At 41.4% G+C, this 19,386-nt stretch overlaps 1 protein-coding gene across 1 annotated transcript; it reads right to left on the bottom strand.

Annotated features, from left to right (window-relative positions):
- Window positions 1-1,446: 1,446 nt before the first annotated feature.
- On the bottom strand, window positions 1,447-12,801 carry gclc (glutamate-cysteine ligase, catalytic subunit). Its single transcript, XM_041858251.2, has 16 exons — window positions 12,150-12,801; window positions 10,260-10,372; window positions 9,296-9,478; window positions 9,080-9,193; window positions 7,781-7,839; window positions 7,289-7,425; window positions 5,481-5,555; window positions 5,172-5,288; window positions 4,754-4,892; window positions 4,384-4,496; window positions 4,144-4,236; window positions 3,853-3,957; window positions 3,634-3,715; window positions 3,416-3,525; window positions 3,034-3,154; window positions 1,447-2,248 (listed from the first exon to the last, which is right to left on the bottom strand). The coding sequence occupies exons 1-16, from the start codon at window positions 12,297-12,299 to the stop codon at window positions 2,067-2,069; spliced, it is 1,893 nt and encodes a 630-aa protein (XP_041714185.1). The 5' UTR covers window positions 12,300-12,801; the 3' UTR covers window positions 1,447-2,066.
- Window positions 12,802-19,386: the final 6,585 nt, after the last annotated feature.

Below are 19,386 nucleotides of genomic sequence, written 5' to 3'. Positions count from 1 at the left end.
TATTATTGTCAGAGACGCATGTTTGATATATATTATAGCCTATTTCTATCTGAACGTTCCAAAACGTTCAATCCTGCTGAACGCGCCCCAGTTAGCAAATCGGTTAGCAAGCCGATGTCACCCCATTCATTTCTCATCAGTGGAGAGACCAATCAAATCAGTGCATCACTCACAACCAGTTCGTAAGTAAGTTAGCAAGCCGATGTCACCCCATTCATTTCTCGTCAGTGGAGACCAATCAAATCACTGCATCACTCACATGGCTACGCAGAGCAGAGCTCAGTGACCTGTGTTATGATACTGGTGGTTTTTCGAGACTGATGGTTTGTACGGTTGTGGATACTAGTACAGCGCCATCTAGTTGTCGCGTCGGGGATACGGTGTTGACAACCGTAGCATTTCAGCTAATCCTAACCCTTTTCCTAACCTTAACCTTATTCTCCTAACCTGCTACGTTAATGATCTTAACCTGCCAAGTTAATTCTCCTAACCTACTATGTAAACAAACACCCAGTCTCAACAAACCATCAGTATCACCACACTGGTATGTTATCCTATAGTGAGGCAGAATGTCAAACTCTAGTGTGTAGGCAACTAAACATTAATATATTTTTCTTTTCAAACTGTATGTTATATATATATATATGTGTGGCTTATACACATCAAATGTACAACTGTCCAATTGCTGCAAGAAAATCATAGCCTAGCTAGCCTACTCTGTTGAGACTTCAAAGCCTGAAAAAAGTTTGAACCGCTTGCCTTACAAAACATGTCAGCATCTTTTACAATTTTGGCAAGGAAAAATATGGCCTTGGTCAGATGGTGATAAAGTTGAACATTGGCACAATGCTAGGAGGACTTGCTTAACAAGACAAATCCATTTAATAGGTTGGCACTTTGACACTATTCAAGTGTAGGCCTACATTTTTAGGGCTTGGAACACCATCAGTTCTTTACATTCACTGTGATTTGTCATATATGCAAGGTTCCCTTGAAGGTACTATGTAAATCACAGGTGTCAAACTCATTCCACGGAGGGCCGAGTGTCGGCAGGATTTTGCTCCACTCTTGTACTTGATTGATGAATTGAGGTCTCTAAATTAGTAAGGAACTCCCCACACCTGGATGTCTAGGTCTTAATTTAAAGGAAAAAACTAAAACCCGCAGACACTAGGCCCTCCATGGAATGACTTTGACACCCCCGATGTAAAACGGACAGACTATATTCTTAATATGTTAATCTATCGTCAAATAGTTTTTAGTTGATAAGATTGGCATAAAGCTCCAAATAAACACATCATCTCCATATTGTCCATTTGGCCACATAGCAGTAATATACATTATGTTCATGTCCCTGGCGCCCTCTAGTGGATTAAAGGTCTCACTCTACATTGAGCATATTATCCAGAGATAACATAGAACCATGTAACCAAGCGAAATACTATGCTTAGTCAGTGCTGTACACAGATTTATTAATTGAGACATAACATTCCAATCAAATGTTTACATTCACCTGCACTTCAATGCAAGACTACTTTTTTTTTAAAGATTCTACTATGTCATCACAGCAAATCAAAGACTTTAATTTCACACTTCTTGCATGAAAGGCCTAATAATTTCTGACAGAATGCAGATATACCGCATTCGAGAAATGAAATAACTCTTGTTAAATGTTTGTAGATCAAAGTTCAGTATTTACAGTAGACTTAAAGATTAAAATGAATCTAGTGTACAACTTTAGTGTTCGCAGCATTTACATAATTTCACACTCACAGTCAGACTTTGTTACCATGAACACAGGATATCAAATTACATATCCAATTGCTATTACACATCCGATTGAATTGAATTTGCCGCCTATTAAAATAATTGTCGAATTGTACAAATCTGATACAGTATATACACAAATGCAATACACCCGCTTGACCATCCAAATGCACACGTGCAATTCTATATTCTCCATTAAAAGTGAATTTGTTTGGACCACTTTGTCCAGACAGATATTTGGTCTTCCTTCTCATGATGGACAACACATTCATTCATTGATTACAGCTGTGACAGTAAGTTCATTTGCCCCGATTGACTGGGTCGCCAATAAGTTCTGGGCATCGCTCTTCTCCTTTTGTGATGCTGTCACACTTGCGGAGTAGGTCGTAGTTAATTCTGTCAGTTATGACGCTGTCTTGCTTGTATTGGGGGTGCTTGTCCACAAACTCCCTCATCCATTTAGCCATGGTCATCAGTTCACCTACATCAGCAACAAGAACAAAGTGAGCAAAACGTGTTGTTGTTGATAATTAAGATGTTACACCACTAACATATAAACAAGTGCCTATTTGGCATTTATAACCCTGTATACATTAACAATTTAATGTGGCCTAATGTGGCTTCAGTTCAGATTCAACACTGTAAAGCACTAAGGCTGTGTTTAGACAGGCAGCCCAATTCTACACTTTTTTTTTTCACTAAATTGCTCATTTGACCAATCAGATCTGCTCTGAAAAAGATATGTGAAAAGATCTGATGTGATTGGTCCAAAAATCAATTAGCGAAAAATAAAGTTCAGAATTGGGCTGCCTTTCTCAAAGCAGCCAAGAGTTATCAAACCTTGTTGACACTGTCAGGGAGCAACATGTGCCTTCTACTATTGGAATGCCGCATGCTTTTGCTAAGCTCCACCAATGATGTGGAAAGCCCATGGGCCACACCAATACCCCACAAAACCCTGTTACCTAACCCAGCGTCAAATTGTCATTGTTTATTTGCTCATTCTAAACTGGGTGGTTCGAGCCCTGAATGCTGATTGGCTGAAAGCCGTGGTGTATCAGACCGTATACCACAGATACGACAAAACATTTATTTTTACTGCTCTAATTATGTTGGTAACCAGTTTATAATAGCAATAGGGACCCTCGGGGGTTTGTGGTATATGGCCAATAGAACACGGCTAAGGGCTGTATCCAGGCACTCTGCGTTGCGTCGTGCGTATTGGCCATATACCACACCTCCTTGGGCCTTATTGCCTAAATATACCTGAGGCACGTCTCTTGATGAGCTTCAGGTAGTTTAGGATGGTGCATCTTGTATCGACGTCCACCTCCATGTTTTCCAGGTAGCAGTTGAGGATCGGTATCAACCCTTGAAAAACTCCTTCCTAAATGATAAGAAACAACAACTTATGGTTTAAAGTCAAGAGTGCAGGAGAAATATATATTCAATGATAACTATTATTAAAAGAGATTGAACGGGATCTTAAGCACTTACAAATTCATTACATATTGTACAAATTGGAATTCGTAACATATATCATACGATATGCATTTTTTTTTGCAGGACGTTACATATCATACAAAATGGATGACGTACTACTGGCTGAAATTACCCAAAACCATAATAACGCATCTTTAATAAGCACCTTTCCGTTGATGATTGTGTCAATGCTCATCAGTGTGTACTCATTGTCACCCTCACTGTCCAAGCCATTCTGGGCAGCCGATGAGGAGCTATCGAGGGCAGGGTTGCAGCCTATGGGAGGACACAAGAGAAGATTTAGCATCAACCTGTTCAGACATTTTGCCAAAACGCTCCCTGACCAGGTTTCAAAACACTGGAATCTGATTCGTATCCTCTCACCTTTATAGATGTCCTTCCGGAAATAAAACATGCCCTCTTGGACTGCATTTCTTTTCTGGGCAACTTTCATGTTTTCATCAACCTTTTGAAAGACAAAACAGAATACTTAATGTTATGACCCTACATGTATCATGACCCTACATGTACTAGAACTTAACTTAATGGAATTTCCTAAAATTCAGCAAATGAAATGTATATCAGAAGAACAGCTGTTCTCACCTTTGACAAAGGGATGAGAAAGTCCAGTTTATAGGACAGTATAACCCGGGTGAGCAGCACGATGAAGACAACGTAAGCAGAGTTTTCAAAATCAGTAAGTTGCACCTGGAACAAAAGAAAACATGCACTGAATATTTCTACTCTACAAACATTGTCCAAAAACAGGTTAAGACACAGTACATGTAAATCATGTTGCAAGTATTTACTTAAACAATGAGTGTGTTTCAGGTAAACAAATATCCAAATGATATTCAATATTTTTTGTCAATAGAGTTGTAAGGCTTACGCTACCTCCATGGGGCGGAACTCAACTCGCCATCCGATGTCCGAGTTTGGAGGAGGTGGTTTGAACCTCATGGTCTGCCAGTTGGTTGACTGCAGATTCTACAAGACAGACAGAAAAGACGAAAGAGAAATTAGATTATATCAACTAAAATGCCTCCTTATAAAATCTAAATCACAAGTATTGGTCTAGTTCGCATACAGTCATGTAGTCACTATAAGTCAGTCTAGTATAGTATTATTTTTTACCTCAAAGTGATCAGACACATTTTCATCATCCAGGTGGATTTTCTCCTCAAAGAGTGACAGCGGATCCCGGATGAAGAGATGGGCTACGTGTTGGGCCAGCAGCTTGTCGATCCCTACAAAAACAGATTCTGATCACTTCTCTATAGAAGGTTTTACGATTAAAATATGAATAACCACATTGTTAACAAACGGTTGTACAAACAGTTTTATTGCTTGAAAAATACATCAAAAGTTACTTTTCTTTTGTAAGATTATTTCACTATTCATCTTGAAAGTATTTTTCACCAATCACCTGTCCTTCACCATATTCTATTGTTTCTATACACCATGTAGTATCAAATATTTATGTTATTGTTACAAAGTGCTTTACCTGCATCCAGCAGCTGTTTGTTGATCTCCTCGTCTATTGTCAGATCTATGTCATTGTACCTTTCGCCACAGCTGGAGAGGTAGCTGTCGATTGAATCATATCTTGATTTCAAGATTCGAAATTTGTTGGTTTTCAAAGGCTGCAAAGAAAACACATTTTCATGCTCGTTGAAAGACAAGTCTGAAAATCCTCTGACATATCAAGGAACAAAGAAGACAAATAACTGAAAACCTGCTCTGACTAACATTACAATTGAACACCAGGAAATCAGAGAAATTAATAATGCCTGTCTGAGGCTGACACTATCCAAGCGTTACATTCAACCCGCTGAAGCAACTAGCAACAAGCGAGTGGGCCTTGTTTGGCTGGGTCATGTTCCTTTCATTAGGAGCCAGTTTTTCCTGATTAATCTGCTCACCTCCAGCCCCCTCTCTTCCCCGGTCCTGTCATCCACCGATGCAGAAATAACTCCCCAGCGACAATCAATGTCTGACACATAGCCTCTGTAGAAAGGCGATGCAGCACTGAGGGCCATCTGTAAACAGATCAGCAGTTAGCTTTCCAGTTTCCACCACACAAAAGGCACTCAAAACAACCAAAGCATTATTGAATACTGTAAGGATTCAAAGATGTGGTTAAACAAAGCTGTTTATGACACCTTAGATTTTTTCCAATTACTATTTTGAGGCAATTAATACTTTCTGTATGTTTTCTAAGCATATCTTACCATTATGGGGCAGAATGTTGCTAGTTGGTCATAAAGGTACCTCGCCTCTTCAATGCTGCATGCTTGGAATGTCACCTGGAAAAACATCATAAAAAGGGTTAAAGTTAATTTAAGGATTACTCAACCTGCCTACAGTGAGAGAAAAAAGTATTTGATCCCCTGCTGATTTTGTACGTTTGCCCAATGACAAAGACATGATCAGTCTATAATTTTAATGGTAGGTTTATTTGAACAGTGAGAGACAGAAAAACGCATGTCAAAAATGTTATAAATTGATTTGCATATTAATGAGGGAAATAAGTATTTGACCCCTCTGCAAAACATGACTTAGTACTTGGTGGCAAAACCCTTGTTGGCAATCACAGAGGTCAGACGTTTCTTGTAGTTGGCCACCAGGTTTGCACACATCTCAGGAGGGATTTTGTCCCACTCCTCTTTGCAGATCTTCTCCAAGTCATTAAGGTTTCGAGCCTGACGTTTGGCAACTCGAACCTTCAGCTCCCTCCACAGATTTTCTATGGGATTAAGGTCTGGAGACTGGCTAGGCCACTCCAGGACCTTAATGTGCTTCTTCTTGAGCCACTCCTTTGTTGCCTTGGCCGTGTGTTTTGGGTCATTGTCATGCTGGAATACCCAGCCACGACCCATTTTCAATGCCCATGCCCAGGACGGTACATGGCACCGTCCTGTCCCCTTAGCAGAAAAACACCCCCAAAGCATAATGTTTCCACCTCCATGTTTGACGGTGGGGATGGTGTTTTTGGGGTCATAGGCAGCATTCCTCCTCCTCCAAACACGGCGAGTTGAAGTTGATGCCAAAGAGCTCGATTTTGGTCTCATCTGACCACAACACTTTCACCCAGTTCTCCTCTGAATCATTCAGATGTTCATTGGCAAACTTCAGACGGGCCTGTATATGTGCTTTCTTGAGCAGGGGGACCTTGCGGGCGCTGCAGGATTTCAGTCCTTCGCGGCGTAGTGTGTTACCAATAGTTTTCTTGGTGACTATGGTCCCAGCTGCCTTGAGATCATTGACAAGATCCTCCCATGTAGTTCTGGGCTGATTCCTCACCGTTCTCATGATCATTGCAACTCCACGAGGTGAGATCTTGCATGGAGCCCCAGGCCGACGGAGATTGACAGTTCTTTTGTGTTTCTTCCATTTGCGAATAATCGCACCAACTGTTGTCACCTTCTCACTAAGCTGCTTGGCGATGGTCTTGTAGCCCATTCCAGCCTTGTGTAGGTCTACAATCTTGTCCCTGACATCCTTGGAGAGCTCTTTGGTCTTGGCCATGGTGGAGAGTTTGGAATCTGATTGATTGCTTCTGTGGACAGGTGTCTTTTATACAGGTAACAAGCTGAGATTAGGAGCACTCCCTTTAAGAGTGTGCTCCTAATCTCAGCTCGTTACCTGTATAAAAGACACCTGGGAGCCAGAAATCTTTATGATTGAGAGGGGGTCAAATACTTATTTCCCTCATTAAAATGCAAATCAATTTATAACATTTTTGACATGCGTGTTTCTGGATTTTTTTGTTGTTATTCTGTCTCTCACTGTTCAAATAAACCTACCATTAAAATTATAGACTGATCATTTCTTTGTCAGTGGGCAAACGTACAAAATCAGCAGGGGATCAAATACTTTTTCCCCCTCACTGTATATAAAACATGTCCATGACTTATAAAAAATATTTCTCTAGTCTAGTAAATAAACACGTAATAAAAAATTAAAAGAACATGCATCTAAAGACAGACAGATAACTCCAGTGTACCAGGTTTATAATCCTATAAAGTGTTGCGTATACCTGAAGACAGCAGTTGCCCATTCCAAATCCCATGGCATCCATGTAGATGTGATCAGGGAGAGCTGCCCTGGCGGCCTCCCCATCATCTTCCGGAAACTTCTCCACAAATGGAGATGGGGTGCACTTGTCTTTGAAGACTAACAAGGAGAAAGAAGCACAAAGGAAAGTAGATAACCATAAGCAAGTCATTTCAACTCATAAAAAATGTTGCAGCAAATTTGGGGCGATGGGTAGCCTAGCGGTTAAGAGCATTGGGCCAGTAACCGAAAGGTCACTTGTTCGAATCTCCGGGCAGACTAGGTGAAATATCTGTTGATGTGCCCTTGAGCAAGGCCCTTAACCCAAATTGCTCCTGTAAGTCGCTCTGGATAAGAGCATCTGCTAAATGACTAAATTGTAAATGTGGCCTAAATTTGACCAGTGAAAATAAAATATTACTAAATGTATTTGACTGAAAGCAAACGGTGAAGACCTGTTTTGATTTAGACTTACTGGGTACATTGATCACCACCTTCTCTCCTCTTCTGTGACGAATGTTTCTGGTCAGGGTGCTGAAAAAACATTCACAACATACTTTGCAAATGAAGAGCTGAAACATGACACAACACAAGGCAGCGACATAACATAGTGCAAACACCTGTGACAAACTTAGTGCCATAGCAACTTATATAGCTCAGTTGGTAGAGCATGGCCAGGATAGTGTGTTGGATACCAGGGACCACCCGTACATAAAAATGTATACACGCATGACTGTAAGTCGCACAACTGAGCAAGAGGACAAATACATTAGAGTGTCTAGTTTGAGAAACAGACCCCTCACAGGTCCTCAACTGGCAGCTTCATTAAATAGTACCCGCAAAACACCAGTCTCAACGTCAACAGTGAAGAGGCGAATCCGGGATGCTGACCTTCTAGGCAGAGTTGCAAAGAAAAAGCCATATCTCAGACAATAAAAGATTAAGATGGGCAGTCTTTTCTTTGCAACTCTGCCTAGAAGATCAGCATCCCGGAGTCGCCTCTTCACTGTTGACGTTGAGACTGATGTTTTGCGGGTACTATTTAATGAAGCTGCCAGTTGAGGACCTGTGAGGCGTCTTTCTCAAACTAGACACTAATATATTTGTCCGCTTGCTCAGTTGTGCACCGGGGCCTCCCACTCCTCTTTCTATTCTGGTTAGAGACAGTTTGCGCTGTTCTGTGAAGGGAGTAGTACACAGCGTTGTACGAGATCTTCAGTTTCTTGGCAATTTCTGGCATGGAATAGCCTTCATTTCTCAGAACAAGAATACACTGACGAGTTTCAGAAGAAAGTTATTTGTTTCTGGCCATTTTGAGCCTGTAATCAAACACACAATTGCTAATGCTCCAGATACTCAACTAGTCTCAAGAAGGCCAGTTTTATTGCTTCTTTCATCAGCACAACAGTTTTCAGCTGTGCTAACATAATTGCAAAAGGGTTTTCCAATGATCAATTAGCCTTTTAAAATGATAAACTTGGATTAGCAAACACAACGTGCCATTGGAACACAGGACTGATGGTTGCTGATAATGGGCCTCTGTACGCCTATGTAGATATTCCATTACAAAATCAGCAGTTTCCAGCTACAATAGCCATTTACAACATTAACAATGACTACACTGTATTTCTGATCAATTTGATGCAATTTTTTTGTCCATTTAAAATAACTTCTTTCAAAAACAAGGACATTTCTATGTGACCCCAAACTTTTGAACAGTAGTGTGTGTATATATATATATATATATATATATATATATAAAATTCAAGTCTACCTGAATCTTGGGTGTCTGTTTATAGCTTCATCCGGGAAGAACAGTGATTTGGACACTCCTTTTTCAACAGGTGTTGGCTTGTATTCTGGCTGTGTGAAGCCTGGACAACCTAACCTAAAACCATTGTTACAAGAATAACAATAATGTTAAGGTACTATGAATAAAATACAACCGTTTCAAATGATTTAGTGAGTGACAGAATAGGTAGTTAACTACCTTGGGAATGACGTGATGGTGGCAAGTGTTTCATTCTTATTCAGCACAGATGAGGCCTCTCGCCTTCGCTTCCCCATGTTGTCCTCTACTGTGTTGAACTCTGACATCGTCCCACCGTAGGGCTGCCCCGGAGTCCCTTCGATCATGTAGCTGCCATACTCTGGCCTCCAAAGGGTAGGATGGCTACCAGGAAAAACAAAGCATTATATATATAAATAAAGAAATAAAAAAGCCAACTTCCATTTTTAGAAGTCATTGAATAATGTTGTCTAACAAAACAAGCTCCCGGTTCGATAGAGTCCATTGTATTATGCCAGTCTTTCACATTAAAAAGTAAACATGTTGTGCTTTTAAAAAAATCTGATGTGAGCCACTATCTCACCAGAGGGAAAATGCTGTGGGCAATGCATTTGTGCTACAGGGCGCGTGCTCTTCAATATGTGCGCCAGAGAGGCAGTAATGAGGAATGCTACTGCTATACCTACAATTGGCCTGGGTTAAGTCAGCTTCACAGATTTAGAATGTCATGGACAGTTAGCAACCAGACTACCACAGTGAGGCTTGTACAAACACATTCCCATCAAATAGAGATGAAGGCTTTTTAACCCATGTTGAAGGAATTTAGCAGCCCAAGGTAAAGCGGCAGGTTGAATCAATAGTGCATTTGTAAGGGCATAGTTCTAGAAAACAAAAAAATTTAAACTCATGCTGAAGTTGCATACTTGTAAAGTAGCTTTTGCATGAGCAATAAGGGAAGTTCGACTTTTCTTGTATTTTTTTTAATTAAAAAGTTGCAGAACAGGCTAGTGGAACACAGTGTTACGCAGTGACAGGAGCAGTCTTTAGTCCCTGTAGTGTACGCCACACAAATGAGTTAACATAAGAAAGGCCGTTACATAGCAGACCATTTCACACTCAACACGATAATATGGTCATTTTCTAAACAGATTTAAAGCTGACTTACTTGGGGTTGGTCTTTTCTCCTTTGTCTTGAAGGGTTTCCAAAACTTCCTCACCATTGAGAACAAGACGAACCTTTCCATTTTTCTCATCCATTTCAATCAACATGTACTCCACCTAAAAGGGGAGGAAAAGAAATGTAGCATAATCTGTTTATATTTCAAACCATAAAAACTGTGTGCAAATTCAATGCCTTTCATGTTGAAATCAGTTTGGCCTACTGCATATGTTGACATCTGTGACTGCACCCACTGACTAAAAACAGATGAAAGTAGAATCAAAGCTCATGTTGATTAGTGTTAACATGATGTATCCTAAGCCTATAACAGCACAACTGTAATTGTGACAAACAAGACTGCTAAAAAGACTCCCAACTATCCACATGTTTAGACATTTGTGGCATCAAACATTCTGGCCATTGCTCAATATCACAAGTGCACTGCAATTCAGCTGTCAATGTGTACAAGATGCATAATCAACCCTATAAGATATCACAGCTCAAATTCAGCCTGAATGTTTTTTTGTTGTTGATGTCATTAACATCAGTTCACTTTTGTATATTATTGCACCTGAACCTAGTAACCATTGTGCTGCCGACTAGAAGACACCACAGAGGCCTTCAACATCAATAGGATGGTGTGGCCCAATCGCAATTTTTTTTTTATATTCTCCAATGACAATGCAAGATTATCAGCCATAAGGCTAAACTTTTGTTGTTGTTCATTAGACCAGAATGGAGCAGACCATGTCTACAAACACCACCTTTCTTTCCAATGTGCGTCACTGTGTAGACCCAAAGCCTTGATCCATACTTCCCAAGATCAAAACGGGGAGCCATCACATCCATTCCAATTCATCAATTATGTTTCCTTGACTTTGACTCTGCTACCCTGTAATCCCCCTGTCTGAAAGAGGGATTAATCTATAACAACAACATTCCACATCAAATTGAGGCACACTGAAGGCAGCACAGACAGAAATCACATATTGACTACATCTAGATGCTATGTGCAACTTTTGTTAAACAACCTATCGACGTGCCAGATGCATGTTAAGGGACAACCTTTGTTTAGAAACATATAAAGCTCAGATAAGAAATCTCTCAAAAAGAAAAAATGTCTCAATAGGTGCAAACCTTATGATAAATAAGCGTATTTATTCCGTTTTAGGCATTTACTTACCAAACACTTTTTCGATGACAGACATTTGGAAAACTTTTGTATTAAGTATGCATCGGTTCTCATGAAATGTAAACAATTGTATAGATAAGAAAACCTAAACTTTCTCCAGACAAAAATAAAAAGATTTCACATACAGCGAATGGATAGGTTGTTGTTTTACGGGGTCAGCCATAGTTGTATGATTCCCCTGGAGCAAATGAGGGTTAAATGCCTTGCTCAAGGGCACAACGAGGTATTCAAACCAGCGAACTTTCGATTACTGGCCCAACGCTCTAACCGCTAGGCTACCTGCCGCTCCTAGCAACAATATAAACGGTTCCATGGCCTAAGTAACTGAATAATACATCAGTTACTGATTAAAAGTTGTCTAAATCTAAAACAGTTATGTAATGGTCAGATGCTTTGAATGGGTTCAATGTCTATGGACGGAGTATAAACATCAAAGCATTCGCTACAACTACTTGTACTGCATGCACTACTATCCTGACGACAGGATGTAGCCTAACTGAAACACTAGTTACACGCCGTTGCTGCAAATCGGTTACAGTCTTTCATCTGCACAATCCAAGTTGGCACGTTGGCAACATAGTTACAACCTCACTTCACTGGTGATAGAGCAGACTCACTGACAATTCCATTATTATGGATCACATGTTATTGTTTGTTATGCAAAAATCACGTTATGCAAAGGTTAAGCAATACAACATCCTTACCTCATCGCCCCATAACAAGACATCTTTCTGTCGTTCTTTCACCTTGTTATAGATGTTGAGAAACTGAACAATGCCATGTTTCCTAACATGGTCTGCATACTTTTTGGTTTCTTCCCAGTTGAGCGGTGACCCTTTTGACAGCAAGCCCATATCGCAAGCGTTCGGTACCAACAGCGAGACTGGCGCTTGCTATTTTGTTTAGCTATCTATTAATTTTGCTCGCTAACGTTTTATCCAAGTTCAGCGACGTAGCTACTGACAACAAAACAAAACAGAACTTGAGCCCAACCAACAATGGTCTTGCTATTTAAACTGTAACGCTGGATACTTGTTAGCTAGCCAACAAGGGAGAGGGCATCACACATATCTTGCTATCTATCTAGCTAGCAAGCTATTAAAATGTGCAGCCGATACAATGTCCCACGCGCCAATTATAATGTCAAGGTTGTTCCCCCAGCAATACCTATCTAATTCAGAATAGCACCTACACCTAAATATATTTTTCCGTGATGGAATCACTTCCTTGTAATGAGGACCGGTCAATTCAATCCACTGGCTATGAATCCTCTGTTTCAGAGTGCATCACCCGAGTGTACAACATTTCCTTCCTTGCTCTCTTTACACCCACAGTGACTGAACACGTGTGACTGTGGGCGCGTCCTCCTCAGACGTTTCGTATGTCTGCCAGATCTTACAACGCCTGGAGAGATATTTTACATATTAGCTAACCACATTATATGTTATAGCAATTTATTTTATTTTTTATTTAACCTTTAACATCATTTATTTAATCTGTAAATCGATGACCTAGTCGATTACGTATCACACAACAGGGAAAAGCAACCAATGTCACAGGCAGAACACGTCATTATGACTCAGCAATATTTCCCTCCTGCCTCAAAACACTAGGCATCCGCCGACTAAACCACTCTACTACTGCCGCGTTCAAAACAACTGGGAACTGGGGGAAAAAACGATCTCCAACTGGGAAAATCTTTTGAATGGTCATCCAACTCGGAATTCCAAGTCGGAAACTCGGGCATCTTTCTAGAGCTCCGACTTTCTGACCTAAAGATCACCAATGTCATTATTTGACCTCTATTATTTCCGAATTCACAGGTGTCTTGAACGCACCATAAGGTGTGTAAAAAAAAAATAATAAAAATGTAACGATGACAATGCAAGTGATTGCACTTACTGTGCTGGTCTTTCACCTAGTTTCCCCATCTTTACCAAACTGGGCATTAAGCCAAAGTCATTGTTTGGCATAATAGAATGAGTAGCCTAGCCTATAGCCCAGTAAGAAATTTGAAAAGATCTCTGTGGCTGACATCATACCGTGCACTTTCACCACCCTGTAAAGTTGTGGGTTTGATTCCCACGGGGGACCAGTATGAAAATGTATGCACTCACTAACTGTAAATCGCTCTGGATAAGAGCGTCTGCTAAATGACTAAAATGTAAGTCAGAGTGGAATTCATGCATTGTGTCGAGATGCCAGCCCAGTGGAATGCAAGTAAAGTAGGGCTAACGGCTGGTGTTAACTGGGAACAATGTCGGACGACGGAAGCCATTCATTTTCAATGGAAGAAAAGCAATGAGAAGTGGGGTGGGACAGTTGGGCGATGCAAACATAGGTGAGGGAGCGTGAAGAGGGCTGGACTTAAATCAGGAACAATTTTACTTTATGCAAATACTCGTCTATTGATTGACCAATCAAAGCTCACTATAGCTCCTAGCCTCTACTGGATTGGCCGTTGATACCTAGCGAAAGTAGGCAAAGCATCGCTTGCAAGTGGACATTGGCCGTAAATCACACTGCTTGCTTAGCAGGTACCCCTTCCTCCTGATTCAGAGGCTCGAACCCAGGACCTGCCACTCAAACACACGTGACCGTCCTCCTGAACCGTTTTACCCAGTTGCTCAACCAAAAAGCTAGCAATAGCTAGCACCCTGTGAAGTTCACCATAATTTATTTAATATGTAACCTAATACATTGCATGGTCTCCCGAGTCGTAGTGTGAGGACCACACAACACATCATCGCATGACTCCAAATTGACTTCGACATGATGGTTAGCCTATTATATGAACATTTGCGCTTAAAGGCGTTTTTCCACCGCCATTGCTCGCATAGTTAATTTTACAGACACAAAAATATCCTACCAGGTCGAACGAACAAATTGTCTGTCGGCATTTAATACAATTGTACCGGCATATCCTGTTTCCATCAACCCGGTCATGACTTTTTTAATGCGTCAGGTAATTCATCCACATGGAATGGTTGGATGGAAACCATGTTAGTGTCTACATTGCCCAGATAGTAAATACCTACACTGGCAGTTACTCTCAGCTTTAAACTTAAATGAAACTGAAAAGACAATTACAGCAGTTACAGTTGTTAAATTGCCTCACAATTTATTTTATCTTCAGCCATAGATTACATAAAAAATTATAATCATTGTGATTTCCTGCTGTTTACATTTACGTCATTTAGCAGACGCTCTTATCCAGAGCGACTTACAGGAGCAATTAGGGTTAAGTGCCTTGCTCAAGGGCACATCGACAGATTTTTCACCTAGTCGGCTCGGGGATTAGAACCAGCGACCTTTCGGTTACTGGCACAACGGTCTTACCCACTAAACTACCTGCCGCCCCACTGTTATACAATAACTGTTACAATAACCTGACTGTTATACAATATACATTAATTCCACTGCCTATATACTAGTTATAATAAATAATAATAATAATACATTGAATTTGTATAGCACTTTTAATTACAGAGTTATGTCAAATCTCAAAAAAACAACATACATTTAGAATCACGTCAGGTAAAATAGCAATACTGGGCTAGGTGCTAAAAATATGTTTGTGTGTGTGCGCGTGAGTGTGGGTGTGTGCATGAGTGTGTGGGTGTGTGTATGTGATTGTGCATATGTGTGAGTGAATGTATGGGCGAGTGCATGTGCAGTCTGATGGCTTGTGGGTAAAAGCTGTCTCTGAGCCTGGTGGTCCGAGACTGATGGTCCGATACCGTCTGCCAGACGGTAAAAGAGTGAACAGGTCTAATGTGTGTCCACGGTTGTTGCACAAGGTTTAGCCAGTCCAGTTAAAGAACTTGTGCAAAAAAAATACACATAATGCAGCAGAACACGCATCAGGTGATGTTGAGGTCAAACGTCTTGTATAAATACAGGCATATCTTTGAATTAAAAATGTATTATCTGAAGATACGTATGTGGACAATTATCATGACACGAAATGAACCTGATTGAAATGTTTTTTATTTTCCACTCACAGAAAAAAACATGCAATGAGGCCATCACTAAGTTTGAGGAGGAGGCAAAAAGCAGAAGAGGAGAGATCATCAAGACTGCCAGACTGTAAAATAGTGAACAGGTCCAATGTGTGTCCATGGTTGTTGCACAAGGTTTAGCCAGTCCAGTTAAGGAAGTCTGCAGCCATAGAGCACTTGGGTTAGTCAACATGGATGTTAAAGTCTCCCAGAATTACAATGTTGGAGAGGGTGGGGCATACAGAGGTTATTAGTTCAAGAAAATGGGAGATAAAAGAGGTGTTTGTCTATTTGAGGAATTCTACTGGTCTCTTTTTGGTCTCTTTGTCTTTGCTACTCTCTCTCTCATGATCCTCCAGATCTCTTCCTCTCACGCAACCTGCCCCACCTCTTTCAGGAGGTTTAGGTACAGTAACCATGTGTTCTGGTCTGGACCCACTGGGCCTCCCTCTCTACCTCTCTCTACCTCTCTACCTCTCTCTTCCTCTCTACCTCTCTCTACCTCTCTACCTCTCTCTTCCTCTCTACCTCTCTCTAACTCTCTAACTCTCTACTTCTCTATTAATCTCTACCTCTCTCTTCCTCTTTACCTCTCTATTCCTCTCTATATCTCTACCTCTCTCTTCCTCTCTACCTCTCTCTTCCTCTCTACCTCTCTCTTCCTCTCTCTTCCCCTCTACCTCTCTCTTCCTCTCTACCTCTCTCTTCCTCTCTTCCTCTCTACCTCTCTCTTCCCCTCTACCTCTCTCTTCCCCTCTACCCCTCTCTTCCTCTCTACCTCTCTCTTCCTCTCTACCTCTCTCTTCCCCTGTACCTCTCTCTTCCCCTCTACCTCTCTCTTCCCCTCTACCTCTCTCTTCCTCTCTACCTCTCTCTTCCCCTCTACCTCTCTCTTCCTCTCTACCTCTCTCTTCCTCTCTACCTCTCTCTTCCTCTCTACCTCTCTCTTCCTCTCTTCCTCTCTACCTCTCTCTTCCCCTCTACCTCTCTCTTCCCCTCTACCTCTCTCTTCCTCTCTACCTCTCTCTTCCTCTCTACCTCTCTATTCCCCTCTACCTCTCTCATTCCTCTACCTCTCTCTTCCTCTCTACCTCTCTCTTCCTCTCTACCTCTCTCTTCCTCTCTCTTCCCCTCTACCTCTCTCTTCCTCTCTACCTCTCTCTTCCTCTCTTCCTCTCTACCTCTCTCTTCCCCTCTACCTCTCTCTTCCCCTCTACCTCTCTCTTCCTCTCTACCTCTCTCTTCCCCTCTACCTCTCTCTTCCTCTCTACCTCTCTCTTCCTCTCTACCTCTCTCTTCCCCTCTACCTCTCTCTTCCTCTCTACCTCTCTCTTCCTCTCTACCTCTCTCTTCCCCTCTACCTCTCTCTTCCTCTCTACCTCTCTCTTCCTCTCTACTTCTCTCTTCCCCTCTACCTCTCTCTTCCTCTCTACCTCTCTCTTCCCCTCTACCTCTCTCTACCTCTCTACCTCTCTCTTCCCCTCTACCTCTCTCTTCCTCTCTACCTCTCTCTTCCTCTCTACCTCTCTCTTCCCCTCTACCTCTCTCTTCCCCTCTACCTCTCTCTTCCTCTCTACCTCTCTCTTCCTCTCTACCTCTCTCTTCCTCTCTACCTCTCTCTTCCCCTCTACCTCTCTCTTCCCCTGTACCTCTCTCTTCCCCTCTACCTCTCTCTTCCTCTCTACCTCCCTTTGTCTCCTTTCTAATTATTCAGTTTATCATCAAGTTGATTATAATAATAAGGTTGATTATAATAAAGTGAATAGGACATCTTTATAACTTATAAACGTTTACTTTCTAAACCAAACTACTATACAATGAAAAACAACAATATAGGTTTTTCAGATATCAAAACAAAATGGGTCAAGCAAATTTGATGGAATAATGCTGATGTCATAGAGTGACCTACACTGCTGGTCGTTATTGCATCACATATATACACTTGACTTTAGATCTGTATTATACTATTGATACCTCATGGACGTCATAAATATAGGTCTGTATTATATATGCTGCAAGTTATAGGACTAACACGGTGTTTGCACATTTTGGCACTGTGAAGCGGACTGAAAATGACGCCCTCTGTAGTCTTCTACATGAGGTTTGATCCTGATAGTCACAATGATTCAACAACGATGACTGTTAGACCATGAAACAGGGAGACTCACGTACAGGTGGCTTTATCTGATCTATGATTAGTTTTCATAGGCAAATATGTCTCACAGCCACTGGAGTTACTGCACTAAAGCCAGGTAAGCTCATACCTGTTCAGCAGACCTGGGTCAAATACATGTCATACAGAGCATTCGGAAAGTATTCAGACCCCTTCCCTTTTTCTTAATGTTGTTATGTTACAGCCTTATTCTAAAATTGATTAAATACACTTTCCCCTCATCAATCTACACACAATAACCCATAATGGCAAACCAAAAACAGTTTTTTATTTTTTGAAATTTTGAATTTTTTTTAAAAATAAAGAAATAAAAAACCTTATTTACTAAGTATTCAGCCCCTTTGCTATGAGACTCGAAATTGAGCTCAGGTGCATCCTGTTTCCATTGATCATCCTTGAGATGTTTCTACAACTTGATTGGAGTCCACCTGTGGTAAATTCAATTGATTGGACATGAGTTGGAAAGGCACACACCTGTCTATATAAGGTCCCAGAGTTGACAATGCATGTCAGAGCAAAAAGCAAGCCATGAGGTTGAAGGAATTGTTCGTAGAGCTCAGAGACAACATTATGTTGAGGCACAGATCTGGGGAAGGGTACCAAAAACATTATTCAGTATTGAAGGTCCCCAAGAACATAGTGGCCTCCATCATTCTTAAATGGAAGAAGTTTGGAACCACCAAGACGCTTCCTAGAGCTGGCCGCCCGGCCAAACTGAGCAATCGAGGGAGAAGGGCCTTGGTCAGGGAGGTGACCAAGAACCTGATGGTCACTCTTACAGAGCTCCAGAGTTCCTCTGTGGAGATGGGAGAATCTTCCAGAAGGACAACCATCTCTGCAGCACTCCACCAATCAGGCCTTTATGGTAGAGTGGCCAGAGGGAAGCCAGTCCTCAGTAAAAGGCACATGACAGCCCACTTGGAGTTTGCCAAAAGGCACCTAAAGGACTCTCAGACCATGAGAAACAAGATTCTCTGGTCTGATGAAACCAAGATTGAACTCATTGGCCTGAATGCCAAGCGTCAAGTCTGGAGGAAACCTGGCACCATCCCTACTGTGAAGCATGGTGGTGGCAGCATCATGCTGTGGGGATGTTTTTCAGCGGCAGGGACTGAGACATTAGTCAGGATCAAGGGAAAGATGAACGGAGCAAAGTACAGAGAGATCCTTGATGAAAACCTGCTCCAGAGCGCTCAGGACCTTAGACTAGGTTGAAGGTTTACCTTCCAACAGGACAGCGACCCTAAGCACACAGCCAAGATAACGCAGGAGTGGCTTCGGGACAAGTCTCTGAATGTCCTTGAGTGGCCCAGCCAGAGCCCAGACTTGAACCCGATCTAACATCTCTGGAGAGACCTGAAAATAGCTGTGCAGCGACGCTCCCCATCCAACCTGACAGAGCTTGAGAGGATCTGCAGAGAAGAATGGGAGAAACTCTCCAAATACAGGTGTGCCAAGCTTGTAGTGTCATGCCCAAGAATACTCAAGGCTGTAGTCGCTGCAAAAGGTGCTTCAACAAAGTACTGAGTAAATGGTCTGAATACTTATGTAAATGTAATATTTCAGTTTTTTCTTCTTAATACATTTGCAAAAAATTATAAAAACCAGTTTTTGCTTTGTCATTATTGGGTATTGTGTGTAGATTGAGGGGGAAAACAATTTAATCAATTTTAGAATAAGGCTGTAATGTAACAAAATGTGGAAAAAGTCAAGGGGTCTGAATACTTTCTGAATGTACTGTATATACTTAGTGTTTGAGGTGTGCTT

Source organism: Coregonus clupeaformis, chromosome 31 (assembly GCF_020615455.1).
Source record: "Coregonus clupeaformis isolate EN_2021a chromosome 31, ASM2061545v1, whole genome shotgun sequence".
Taxonomy (NCBI): domain Eukaryota; kingdom Metazoa; phylum Chordata; class Actinopteri; order Salmoniformes; family Salmonidae; genus Coregonus; species Coregonus clupeaformis.
The sequence above is the reverse complement of the archived record's forward strand: the minus strand, read 5'-3'. Positions and strand labels throughout refer to the sequence as shown.